The sequence below is a fragment of the Grus americana genome, chromosome 11, assembly GCF_028858705.1.
Source record: "Grus americana isolate bGruAme1 chromosome 11, bGruAme1.mat, whole genome shotgun sequence".
Taxonomy (NCBI): domain Eukaryota; kingdom Metazoa; phylum Chordata; class Aves; order Gruiformes; family Gruidae; genus Grus; species Grus americana.
Genome location: NC_072862.1, coordinates 18,415,668 through 18,429,489, shown reverse-complemented (window position 1 = coordinate 18,429,489; position 13,822 = coordinate 18,415,668). Strand labels below are relative to the sequence as shown.

The 13,822-nt window shown below is 41.9% G+C and overlaps 1 protein-coding gene across 7 annotated transcripts in view; it reads left to right on the top strand.

Annotated features, from left to right (window-relative positions):
• Positions 1-13,341, top strand: part of LOC129211582 (6-phosphofructo-2-kinase/fructose-2,6-bisphosphatase 4) — a 52,750-nt gene extending 39,409 nt beyond the window's left edge. For 4 of the 7 annotated variants that reach the window (XM_054838873.1, XM_054838874.1, XM_054838876.1 and 1 more), the window contains 3 exons: positions 2,610-2,674; positions 5,867-5,958; positions 10,400-10,539. In XM_054838873.1, coding sequence (XP_054694848.1) covers positions 2,610-2,674; positions 5,867-5,926 — 125 coding nt within the window. In that variant the 3' untranslated portion in view covers positions 5,927-5,958; positions 10,400-10,539. Of the gene's footprint in view, positions 1-2,609; positions 2,675-5,866; positions 5,959-10,399 lie in introns of all 7 variants that reach the window. The other 3 variants (XM_054838879.1, XM_054838878.1, XM_054838872.1) reach the window with 1 other exon arrangement.
• Positions 13,342-13,822: the final 481 nt, after the last annotated feature.

Sequence of the window (13,822 nt, the reverse complement as noted above, 5' to 3'; positions counted from 1 at the left end):
TCAGGGGCTTTAACTGAGATTTGCCACTAACTTGTAGAGTGGGTATGGGTCGTAACATGTACTACTTGGGGTTTAGGCTGATTGCTGATAAGGTTTTGTGTGTGTTTCAACCTCAGCTTAACACGTGCCCGCTATTAATTTTCTTTAAGTGATGACTTAATTATATCTTCTGATACCTAGTCACGCTTCAGAAGATTGCTTATAGACAAAGAGAGCTATCTGCACAGCTTACCAGGAAATGGATTGCCAAAAAATACTAGTCATTAATTGCACATGCAAAGCTGTTTTTGATTATCAGCTTTGAAAAATAGCAGTCTAGACCAGTACTTGGCTTTTTATTAAGTTTCAAATAAAGTTGAGACAAAAGTAAATAGCTGTTAGACTGCGAAATCCATCTGAAGAGATTTTTGTCCTTTAATTGCAGTGATGTCCTACAGTAAGTACTAACTGTCTATGCTTTGGTGACATCTGGTGTTCCTAGCTTTGCATGACAAGCTAGAGTTTTGAAAAGAGGCATGTAGAACAGCTAAAACTTTTTTGGTTTTGTTTTTTAAAAGGTCAGTTTTTGGAAACTGGATTCTCTTGACTTGCTACTCTCAGCCTGTTTCCACAGAGAGGCTTTTGTTTCAGGGGTTTTTGGGTGGTGGTTTTTTGTTTTTTTTTTTTTTTTTTTAAGTGGGAAGCTAAGTGACTGTTCATAAATTTTAAGAGGGCCTGAATGTTTGCAGTGTTTACTCACCCACGAAATGAGGAGAGAAAAGAAGCGGTATGAAATACTGTCCTTGTCCTTTTGACTTCAGTGAAAGAAATGCTATTGTGTGGTTTGTTTTTTTTTTAAAGTGTTCGATATGTATGGCTGATTAGCACATTTCAGTCGACCTACTTTTTGGAATTTGACCATCTGAAAAAACAAGGGCTGTGTAAGCTATTTATACAGTAATGATCTATAGCATTATTTCAAGCTGATGTGTCACTTGGCTCCAGTGAGGCAGGATGCGGGATCAAACGTAGTGTGTTTAATACCTTCCAGCTAATCCTGTTCTGGGGTAACACCTCCCTTAGGGGTTTGCTCTTCCTGGTGTTTGAAGCTAGCATCTAGCATCGTTCCCACTCTACGCGTCTGATCTTTAGTAGGGGAACATCTGTTACAGACTGACAGTTGGATTTGGGTAAATTAGACTTTGACCCGACAATCCAGTGTAGCGGTGGTCTGTGTGGGAGCACACAGGAAAGAGAAACTGCATCTTGCTGTAGGTATGGACTTGCACATCAGTGATTAAAAATGAGCTGGGAACATGCACATTGTAATTACTGTGGAGTAACTCATATCTCTTTAGTTTGTATTTAAAGCTTTCCATACGATACTTTTTTCAGGTCTTAAACTCAGCTAGCGGTGAGAACTGGGAGCTCTCTGTGGAAGTGTCTGCTGTGTAACCAGTCCTCAGTAATAGCCAGCGTGAGGGATCAGGGCTTGCTTTGGCTTGATCTCAGGGATCATGAAGGATCTGTGAAGAGAAGGATGGCTAGAGTACTCTTCCAGCGGGAGATGTGCACTTTTCCCCCTTAAAATCTGTTTTCTTGTTGACTATTTCTCTGAGTGCTGGCCCTCCTGCAGTGTTTGTTCAGTGCTCATGGCAAATGGGGTTTCTCAGAATAGGCTGCCCTAAGGGAAGGCAAATATTTGCCTTACTAATTTATATTGGTTGGTTTTTCTGGGTTTTTTAAAGTGCAGTGACTTTCTAAGAAAAGGTGAAAATCACCTTTTTCTGTCATAGAGTAATTCTATGGAGTGTGTTATGACTTTAGGAAATAAGTGAACAGAAAAATCTGAAAACCTTTTTGTGATAGAAGATGGACTCTCCAGTATGTCAGAGGAATTTGACTATTAATGAATGTCGTGCACGGTAGTGGTAGCTTATAAAAGTCATGTTCGTGTGAGATAAGACAGTGTTTGCCAATCTGATGTTGCTTAAAAAGGTGTGACCAAGGTGTATTGAGTAATTATAAACTGACCCACTTAGACAGTTATACTACCTGAATAATAGTTGTCTCTCCTGACTGTTTAATTATTTATTGCTTCTCTGGAGTTTTCCATTTTTGGGTGAAAAGAAGTTCCTTTTCAGAAGTCAACTTTAAAGTTCCATTGAGCTGGGGGATAAACTCTGTTTTGCATGTGGAGAGGAATGATGGTTGCTGAAAACACACAGTGTACCTTCTCATAATCATTTTCATGTTTTAAAAAATGAGAGCAGCATTTATCTTCTGTATTACAATGTAATTCTTAGAAGTCAAGGATATTTAAAAACCAGAAAAGTTAAATAACTTTCTGACTGAGTGTTGTTCATGTATGTTTAAAAATGAGAATTTGTTTCAAAGAAAATAATGATAAAGCTAAGGTGAGAATAGGAGATGGATTATCAGATTAATAACATTCATCCTGGTGGAACAGGTTGATTTCAATAGCTTTAGCTATTCGGAATTTGGGAAATTTTAGTATAAATCATAGGGAGAAAGTGATTAACCTTTGCCAACTCAAAATTAGATTGCATCTTTACTATAACTTTATTTTTAAAGCAGACCAATTCTAAAAATGTGTTTTCTATCAACAGGATGTAAAGTAGAATCTATATTCCTGAATGTTGAAGCTGTAAACACACACAGAGATAAACCCGAGGTAAGAATATTTTTCAAATTGGAGAACTTGACGTAATGTACTGAGCTGATTTCCATTGTCCTTGTGGTTAGAAATGATTTGATAACTCAGCTGAGCGTATTTAATTTTACATATCAAGCTTCACTACTGGTTTGCTGTTGGGGGGGGGGGAAATCCTTTTTATTGAGCAAATTTATCTTGCATATGAGCTCTAGCTGGAGTAGTTTATCTTCAAAAAACGAGAAGTTGAAGATACAGTATCTATCTAAAAACTGTATAAAGTTCTTCTAAGCTTTGTCATTCATCAGAAGTAGTGTGTAGTCAAAAAGTACTCTGATATGAACGCTTATTTTGGAGAGAGTAAATAATGGAGTTATCAGCTTTTTCATCACGGTGATCATTGCTGTATAAAAAAGAGGAATTGATGATGCCATCTGTGTTTTAAGCCAAAGCTGGGGAGGAAGACTAGATCTTGGGATACAGCGGAACAACTGGGGAAAAGGAAATTGAGTGTATTTGTAAAACGTAAACAGAGATAAGATGTCAAACCATGGCAGCTTCGTACTCTGCCTGTGTCAGGCATGCGGTTCTGTGCGCTCCTAAGTGTTGACGTGAGGTTAGGTTGATTCTGCTGCTCGCGCAAAGCTCTTCCTTTGCTGCATCTTGAAAGTTATGTAAAATGTGTCACGAGTAAAAATTTCTGGTTCCCTTGCGGAGCCTCACACTAACGCTATGAGGTATGGCACTCATGCCTTGCTGAGGTTATGAGCCGCGCCCACTGGTGAATTAAGTCAGTTTGGTAATGTGAGAAAAAAAGGCACTTCGTGGTGGTTTTCAGAGCAATGGTTTAGGTGAAAAGGAATAGAGTGATAAACGTGTTTTTCTGTATGTATTCAATAGGGTATATGACACGAAATGCCTTACATGAGGGTACGCTTTTGTTGCAGTTGTGCAGGATTCATGCTGGAGGGGTCTGCAGATAAGCTTGGTTTTAATGACTTGAGTATTCAGAGTTCTGAAAATACTGACTTTTGCTCTTGTAGCCAAGACATTTTTTATTAGATAGTCGTATTGCGTATTTCCTCTCTCTTCCTCTTTCTCCTTTGTTGTTCTGCTTTACCACTTTTGTATCTTCGTTTGGTTTGTTAGGTTCAGGAAATCCATTCTGTTTTCACAGTGCCTCAAAGGTGTTGGAGAAGCACGGGGAAAATAGACGAGGGTGTCTTAGAGCAGGTGTCAGGTAATCTGTGTTAAATGATGTAGATCGGCTGAACATCTTTAGTTTGGCTGTTTGCTGAATTTACAGCTTGCTAAAGTGTCTTGGGAATTGCTGTTGGAAATACTGCTTCTCTAACCAAAGATGTTTATTTCGAGGGGGAAAAGCTCTTCCTGAATCACCAAGTGACACCATGTCTCACAAGTGATGTGTCCATACTGACGTTGGTGTTGGGTGGTTGCATTTCAGGTGCATGTAGAGGATCGTGCAGATAGTTGCATTACAGTGGACACACACACACACAAAGCTGTTTGTTTAGACCAGAAATAAATTGAGTTAATGAATTTTAAAAAAGAAAAAAAAAGGAGCAGAGGCATTTTTATTAAAAAACCCCGAACACTCTTCTCCCTCTGCCCCCCAAAGAAACCCAGACCAGTGAGGTATGGGTGATGATATGCTGTCCATTTAGTAGGGCTGAATGAAGGACTAAGTTGATCCTGTCTGCATTTAAATGCTGCTCAGAGGACTATGAAAATTTCAAAAGATTTCATTTGCGTCACCTACAAAAAAATGTTAATTACTTCTGTAAAATTAAATTTTTGAATAGTCTATTGAAGTCAAAGCATTTAATTAAATACAGCATCGCAGATAACAACATTGTTAAACAATGAAACTATTTGATTGAGGATTGCCTAGTGTGCTGTTCTGTGCCCCCACAAGTAATTTGTAGACCGTGTTTCAGAACAGTGCAGTCCTTTTTGGCTTCAGCTGAAAGCATCTGTTTTCACATTGCAGAAATGCAGGGAAAGCACTGGAGTATTTGTTTATAGTATGTGTAAACCTCAGTGTATGATGATGATTTGTCTCAAGTGGAGTCTTGTGTTTGTCAGCATTGTAGTGGCTTAAGTTCCTGACCTTCTCAAATGAAGGACTCTATAGTCTTTTTACTCAAAATCATTCAGAGGATTACTTCAGCTGTTGCTTGGGCCCCCTCTTTGGGCCAGAAAGCAAGCACCAAGGTAAAATGTCTATTTTGCACCTCTGTCTTAGTGAATGACAGATAGGAAGGGTGCTCGTAGCAAGAAACCCAGATCTCCTTTTTGATTTTGTGGGGAGGAAAGGGAGAGAGAGATGTTACCAAAAGCTGAGTTTGCTTACCACAGTGTAACACAAGTAATACTTACGAAGCCCATCAGCACAAAGTTTGAAGAATTGGCAATGATTTGGCCTAAAACAGGCCAAACCTTAGATCAAGATCTTAGAAGGAACTTCAGCAGAACAGTTTATCAGTCTCCTTTCTTGGTAGAAGGGAGAATGCGAGTTGCAGAGTCTTTGGGACTTGCATGACATGGTACTGCGGCCGGCGTGATTCCTGATTCTGGTTCCACAGAGCAGCACTCAAAGCTGTGCTTCCTAGCGCAAGGGTTTGGCTGCGCTGGTGGTTTGGTTTTGGATGATTCGCTGCATTAAATGTACTTTTTTTTCTACAGCCTCTGCAAAATGAGGTGAGATCTAGTTGGTGTGAGCAGTCTTGAATGGTTCAGGTGTCTGGTAGGAGATTTTTCTGTTCTGTCAGGTGTAGTACATCACCTATAACACAAACAACTGTTAAAGTCTTCCCTTGGGAAGGAAGTATATGGCATCGTTCAGCAAAGACTGGAAGTTGCATAATGGATATGTATATGTAGAAGCGTGTGTTTAAGTGTGTTCCTGCTTAGGCCTGTAAAAGACGTCCTCCTAAACGTGAGTGACTTGAGCTTTTGGTAATGTTATCAGCATGGTGTCTGTGATTACTGTAAATATGTTTTCCAGCTGTCTACTTCTGGGACACCAACCAGCTGTCAGTCTGCTGCATTCCTGGGCTGTGGGGGGGGTAAAAAAAATCTCTGCTTTTAAATAAATGCAGCTGTGTACTTGTGAAGGAATCTGATTGGTATTTTTGTTGCTCTTACTGCTGCATGATAAATATTCTCCTCTGTATTTTTATTATTATACAGAATGTAGACATTTCCCGACCTCCCGAGGACGCTCTTGTAACAGTCCCTGCTCATCAGTGAATCCTGTGTGCTGATCAACTATCGAACTTGGGGTGCTGTTTTCATCCTACTACTTCAAAATAAATTGAAAAACTAATCATTCCAATCACTTTGAAATAAAAAAGCCCCACCCAAACCCAACAACTCAAAACCCAAACCAAATGTTTGTACAGCGCATGACTTGAAAAAAAATATTATTAAATCACAATAAAACTGTATTGCACTGGTTAATTTATTGTGGATGAAACATTGATCGGCTGTCACTGGAATGCTGTTTTTGTAAATTTTGATGATTTAAAGATCCTGCAGCATTAAGTGTTATTGTAACAGCCAGCAATCATTTAATGTTAGTTGCAGTGTGTTTATAAAAGTCATGAAACACAACATCCTGTGTGCGATGAGAACAAGTTGAAGTTTGTTTTCTAGGCACCAGTATTATCTATTTCAGTGCCCTTGGGAGTGATTGGACTGCTATGTAGTATAAAATAACAATCCATAGTTACTGTAAAATCTTAATCCCGCTGATCCATAGCACTAGTGCTTTAGATGTGCTAATTAATGATGTGCTCTTTGAAAAGGATAGCAAGTTTTCACTTAGTTCCAGAGCAATTATTCAAGGTACAGGAATGTGTATAAATGTTTTTAATATATGACTTTTTTTAACAGCTGTTCTGCATTAACTAGGCTTCTGCCTGCCAGCAGAAGTGATTTTAGATTTCCTCTTTTCCTGCTTCTCGTACGGACGTGGGTGATTGACGAGCTTTTACAGCTCTGCTCTGTATGTTTTGTACCCAGATTTTATCTAGGCTACAAAAAGCAGCGTTGACCGTTTCAGAATGTGGAAGCAGAGTTGGCCTGATGATTCTGTAGGTGGGTCGTGACTTGCCTTGTAGGGGATGGAAACAGGAGGGTTTTCCTCCCGCCACTAGGCGCGGGATCTCAAACCAGCAGGGAATGCATCCTAAACTGAACTACAGCAAAACCTTTCACAGGCTGGAGGAGGCTGTGGCTTGTTTGAGACGTGGTGCCATGCCTTGGCTCCCTTCTCCCCACTGTTACGGTGGGCAGAACCAGGCAGCAGGAAGCGTCTGTGCCATCAAAGCAGCTTGGGTTAGGTAGCATTGAGTATGGGAAAGGCAGAAAAATCGTTGAGTCCTGGGACTGTTTTCTGAGGGGGTCTTATAGTATTGACAGTAAGCAGGAGCGGCGTGTGGTGGAAAGCTTTATCTGCTAGGTTTCTCAGGTGGTACATTTTTTCAAATCCGGGATTTTGGGAAAGAAAGGGTTACATATGTGCACTTCTAAAATTACACTGAAGTTTTCAGAGGTTTATAGCAATTGGGAATGTCTGATAGAACCAAGTAAGTCCTGGCGAGAGAGCCTCCTACTGTACTGCTGCTTGGTATTTAGTTAAACCAGTGTCCCAGGATGGGCTGCGACTGGGGGGAACCTGGATTATTTTCCTCTCTCTGTTGTGAACGTGACGTGGGAGTGTTTTGTCAATTTTCTGTGTTTAATTGTCCCTTAGCAAGTGCTTTGCCATGAAACATGCCACAGAGGAGGAGATCTGAGCCTGCCGTACCCACTTGCACACGTTAATTAGTGAGTCGGGTTGCTTTTACCTGACGGTTGAGGTGATGTCCCCGAGAGGTCGCGGGGACGCTGGCCATAGTCGGGTACTGAGAAACAGCACCGAGACGGCTCAGAGTGCTGTCACCTCCGTGGGCCATGACTGAGGAAATACTGTGCCAATTTAAACTAAATGCATTACATTTTTAATGGAGCCAAAATCTGCGCAGGCATCTGCTGTGGAAAAACTGAGTTTTGCTGCTTGAAAAAGAATGGCTTGGGCCGTCGAGGGAAACGGAGAGGGAAGATGGAAGGGGCAGGAACTTGGCCGGGGAGGAAAGCTGGGCTTGCATGCTCTGCTGCCGAGCTGGAGGTTGCGGAGGGAGGGGAAGCGGCAGAAGCTCCCAGGCCCCTCCATCCCTGCTGGCTGCCGCTAGCCCATTTCCTGGGGCTGAGGCTGCGTGCTGTTCTCTTTGCTGAGCATAATGCTCATTGTGCTGATGTGTGCAATGGACTGAAGTGGATATTTAAAAGCAATTTTGCACTCGAAGGTGTCTCCTATTACAGCAGGATTGCTTAATAGCCCTCTCTGGCTTACTTTCTTAGTAAAAGAAAGGCCCAATGCTGGGCGGGAAGCGGCAGTGACAGTTTGTGGCACAGCTCGCAGAGGGAAAGCTGGCTGATAGAGTACTGGGTTATTTATATCGTGCTGTTTGTTTCTCTGTGTATGCCTGTGCTGGTTCTTTGTCCTTGAAGCTACTCCTTTTCCCTGGAAGAGCCTTCCTGCAAAACCTTCCTGGTTTGCTGTGAAGATGGTGTGTGGCTAATCAAAATAAAACTGAAAAGGCAGTTCTGTCCTGTTCGGAAACCTATAGCACTTTGTTTCTGGGAAGCAGGTACAATCCCAGGTGCCATCATCTAATCTAATGTCATTCCTACGAGTAGGAATCCATTTACCATTAATGAGGATATTAGTCCCTCTCTAAGCCTTGGTTCATCTGGTCTTGCAGTTAGGTATTCTGTTTGTCTAATAAGCCCTAGGATGTGTTGATGAGGGTTTACCCCAGACAGAGTTTTCTTTCTTCAGGGTGCTTTGCTTCTATAGCCTGTTCTCCTGCACATTTACTCAAAATGAAGCACTTTTTGCTTTCAACTTTCTTGACTGCCTGTCGGTATTCCTACTTGGGTCTGTCTCAGTAGCTAAGATGCTGCTTTCACCTGATACCTCTCATTGGCTTGAATAAGCTGTGTCTTCTGCCTTGTCTTGACCACCTTGTTTCCTTTTAGTTTCATGTTATAGCTGTCTAGTTCTTGCTGCTCATGGAGTAATTTCCAGTACCTCTGGATTCCTGCATATTGATGCTCCACTTCATGCTCCATTTAATTGTCTTTGAATCAATATCAGATGTTCAGCTTAAAAGATTTCAGCCAATATTCCTGGAGTGCCTGTGGAGGCATCTCCGCAGTCCCAAGGAATTTCTGGGTATGTTGCATCGGTTGCTAAGAAAAATACAAAGAAATGCAACAAATGCCATCATATTTTGGTTTGGTTTGGTTTTTTCCTTGTAGTCATGCAGAATGTGACATGTTTCGCCGGCTTCTCATGTTCTTGGGCAGATGTGATGTCCGTCAGTGTCTTAGTGTGTCCTTTGCTGCAGGAGAGATGCTACCTGTAGGAACTTCTTCCTGAAACACGGTTGTTGCTTTTCTTTCCTTCAAAGAGAGAAGTCAGAGAGCAGGTTGGGCAGTGTGCTCATGGATGCAGAGATTTCCAGGACTCGGACGACTGTCCATTCGTGTGCGTGTTCTCGGAAACCTTGTGTGGTGTGGTCATGGTGGAAAACGGGGTGATTTGCCCACGGGCTTGAAGGCTGATGAGAAGAGAGAATTGGTAAGGGTAGGAGTGATGTCAGCACACTTCAACCCCCAAATCAAATCTGGTGCTGCTTGTTTATCTCCTGTTTTCATAAGAAATGGCTGAAAATCCTAGAAACTGGGATTGGGGAGGGGAATGACTTGCTTTTTAAGTCGATGCATTTTGACTGGTGGACTTGTGTGAATGCTGTTTGGAGAGCGTGTGCTGAGGGTCCCCCTCGCGATGTGCTAGTGGAGCTCTCCTTTTCCTTGAGTTGGACTGGAGAGACTTGTTTTGAAAGTAAACTCTAATAAATGTGGTTATAAACCCACTGAAACATTATCTGATGTCAGTGTGACATCTGTCACATGCCTGTGTATCCTGAAGTGCATTTAATCTTTATGTTACCAGCTCTTTAGGGAAAACTTTGTTACAGCTCTTCAGGGAGTTACTCAGAGTCCTTCCAGTGACTTAGCTGCTCACAGACAGGATCAGGATTAGTTTTATAGCTGTTGGTGTTAAGGAGTCATTTCCTGGAGCGTGCTTGAAACAAGGATAGATGGGCTTCCCTCCCTCCAGATTTGATGAGTCCTTGTGTGGTTTATGACCTCTGCTGCATGGTTTTGTTTTTTCTTATACTATAAGCAGAAAGACTAGGAGAGAGAGTGGATTAGAAAAAGGTGGCTAAAAACAGTGATTAAAGGAAAAAAAGTCTTAAAAACCCATAACATTGTGACCTGCATATGGTGTACAGAGACTGGTTGTCCTACCAGAGCTGGTGTAATACAAGTCTTAGATGCTTTTTCCCTGGCAGCAGACCGCCTGCGTTTGGGTAGCTGAGGGAGTTGGGCTCTGCAGAGCACACAGCGTCTGGGACGAGGTCTAAGCCTGGCTTCTGACTTCTGCTCACGGCTGGGACCTTGTGTTTTGCAAAACACTTTGAGGAAATACGCATTAAAACTTGCTCATTTTTTGCCTTGCACAATAGCCATGTGTTAAGCAAAACTACGTCTGACCGTTGAGTCCCTTGCTTTAAAATCTTTTTTTTTTTTTTTTCTTTCAATTTGCAGAATGTAGGTGTGGATCGGTCAAGAGAAGAAGCGTTGAGGACAGTACCTAACCACCTATAGCTCCAGTTCCCGGGGCGGCAGCCCTTCCTCCAGCGCAAGAGCATTAAGTAGCAGCTCAGGTCCAGGAGAATGGAGAAGGCCTCGCTGAGCGCCGAGCGAGTTGGAACGAACGCGCCTCCCCTTCACTTTAAGACATTTCGAATGTGATTCAGCTTCTCTGGAGAAAACCTGTAGTTCTGGATAACTCCCAGTGCTGAGAGGTATCGGTAACAAGATTTACGGGAAGCAGAATAGAGTTGGTTTTAGATTTTTCGTATGTAAATTTGTGCAGTTTCAGTGGTTTTTTATTGTTCATCTGTGGATACTGCAGGATGGTTAATTGCCCATGTCAATTTTACTGTCAGATTTTAACTAGATTTTACTTTCTTTTTTTAAGTGTTTTTTCTAAGAGTTCCTCTTATTTTTACTGTGAATGATTGCATTAGAATTACATGGAGATTTTTTTTGATGGCGTATTTAACACAGGTGAAATTCTGCATTTTCAGCACTGGAGGCTTCATGTTGCAAAATGACTTTAAATGGGAAAGCCTATCAGCTCTGATAGCTTTTCTGTGTTTTAAATTGTGCTTTGGTTTGCCAACCGCAACTTAACGTTTTTTCTGAAATGGGGAGACTTTGTGTCCCTGCCCACGGCAGGGGGGTTGGAACTAGATGATCTGGAAGGTCCCTTCCAACCCAAACCGTTCTGTGATCCTATGACTTTCTCCTTGGAAAATAAAAGCATTAAAGCTAGATTTGCTACCTGAAAAATTTTTCTGTTTTAGCAAGATTTTAACATTTTCCAGGGGCTGTCTGTACTTTGGAGGGTCCTGGAGGACCTGATATTAAGTGAGGGACATGAGTGTGAGTATAGCTAGCAGTCTGGGTCCTGAATCTGGAGAGCCATGTCCTTTCTGCTGCGGTTACAGGAGGGATGAGCAGCTCCTCTCAGACTGGAAGGGGAGGGGAAAGGGATTTGGACCGCCAGGGGCTGGAGACGCTGCTTGTCTTTAGTGCTGTGATTTTTTTATTTTTAGGCACTTTTTGGAATGAATTTCAACATAAGAGTGTATGTTTCTGTCTTATAGCCACTTTAATACGTACATCAGGAAACAGTACAGAAAGGTTAGGTGGAGTTTAACCCTTCTAACAGCTCTTGCAAGAAAAACACCAGGTAAATCCTGAAATTATTTTTAACACGGCACACCTGCCTTGGGGTTTTCGTGTTGTTTTTAAGCACCTTCCACCATCCCAATTCTTTGCTGCATTTTTATACCTTGTGAAACTCCAGTGCTAAAAATGTAATTTTCTATGTCTGAGGCCACGACCTTTTAACTGTACTGAATCAACGTGTGTTCTGTGTGTGTTACCAGACAACTGAAGCGAGCTGCCAGCGCTGCTGCTGGCTCTTAGTTCTTGAACTGAGAACTGTTCTTTGGTAGTTGGGCTGTGTTTTTTTTCTAAGGATTTCTCTTCGGTTTGTTGAGCTTTTACCATGTATGTCATTGGGGTTTTGTTTTGTTGTTTGTTTTGTGTGGGTTTTTTTTCCTTAACTCCTGTGTGAAATACTGGGCCCTCATAATGTAGTTTTTGCAGGCAAGGGCTAAATTGTCTTTTGTGCAGGGTTTATAAAATAACATGCTGCTGTTGTGATTTGTTTCAATAAGCTAATTTCAGCAATATATTCAGCTCTGGAAGTAAGCCATACCGTATCGCTAGGTTCCATTTCAGAAGAGGAATGCATAGGGTACGGGACGACCAGAAACACTTGCTTTGAGCGCTGCTGTCTAAAGCTTTGTGTGTGCAATCCACGCGTTCGCTAACGCCCATTTCAGATCTTTATTAAGTAGTTAATTGTGTGAGGAGAGAGACCACGCAGCGCTGCTCGGAGAAGTTAATTTATTGGTGTGTAGTTAACAAGGCCACCTTGGTGGCAAAAATGTAGAAGTAATTTCCCCTCCTGATTTGATACGTGCTCGATGTGGGAAAGCCGGGCTGTGCTCCAGGCAGCCCTTGCTCCTCCAGACGTCCGCCGTCCAGCCGTGACCGGGAGTTGTTAAACAGCTTTTAAATGAAGAAAGTCAGAGTTTACCTGTAGTTAGGGCAAATCCCAGGAGACTCTATTAGAAAAGTGGGGTTTTACTGGCAGACTGTGGTACTCCTTGAGCTCGGACCTGGTTAAAGAGATGTGGTGGAAGGAAAGGTGAGAGCTGAGCCCAAGGGCTGCTTCTCTTCACTGGCCGGCACGGCTCCGGGTGTCTCCCCTCTCTCCCTTTCTGTTTTACCCCTCTCAACTTTCAGAGGTGCTGTAAAATTCCTTGAGGCTAAATGTTTTATGTATGGTAGGTATTTTTATAGCCTGCTTTTGAATATACTGTGATGAGTGTTATACCTAAGTGGGTGTTCAGTAAAAAGAATTGTATACAAGTGTAAATAAACTGTTATGCTGATACTTGAAGAGGAGAAAAAAAAAAAAGTTGTGTCTGTACTTTAGGAAGGTACTAAATCACTGACTGCATCCGGCCCTTTCTAGCTGGCGAGAGCAAGTGTAGACGACTGTAGATTTGGAGTGATCGGTTCTCCCCGGGGCATAACCACCTTTCTGGAAAGGCACTGTCAGGAATTGCAGATTATTGTCACCATCTAAAAGCTGTGTTCATCCCCTCCCTCCTGACGGAACCGTCACTGACAGGAGAGGTGGAAACCCTTGTCCTGACCTTGTATATTTGTACCCATGTTTATTTTTCTGCCTTCTGACTGTTAAGGCACTTGCTAGCTCAGATGCAGTCTCTCAAATGGGATTAAACTGTCTTTTCTTACATTGTTGGCCTTCATCGTAACCTTTCAGACAAATGTAATCATTTGACTGTTGGTCCAAGTAATAAAGATCAAATGCCACAGCATGTGCCAATGTGTGTTTCTTTCTGTGCCTGTTTTTGGCAGCTGAAGTGCCAGGTGAGTGTTCCACAGCTTTTGGAAGCATAGCTTGGTTGAGAGAGTTTATACATAGGTGGAAGAATTAAGAAGTTAATTGTTTGCTTTACTTTGATAAATAATTATAATTTAAGTAACAAAGTAACTGAGGAAGATGTTGGAAGACTTGATTAAATATAAGTCAAGATTTGCATGCAATGGAGGAGAAAGGTAAGACTTTATTAATTTTACATCATCATTGGTAGTTTAAGAATTGATGCACGCTCTGACAGCTACACTGTTCTTACATTGTCTTCCCAATGCTGCTGCATTTTTGAGAAAGCTGAAAACCACCAGCAAAATGCTGCTTTCTAGTACAAACTTACATATAGAGGTTAGGTAGATGGCATTACATTTGCAGAGGTACTTGTCATTCTGAAGGATAAGGACAAAATTAATTACTACTTTGTG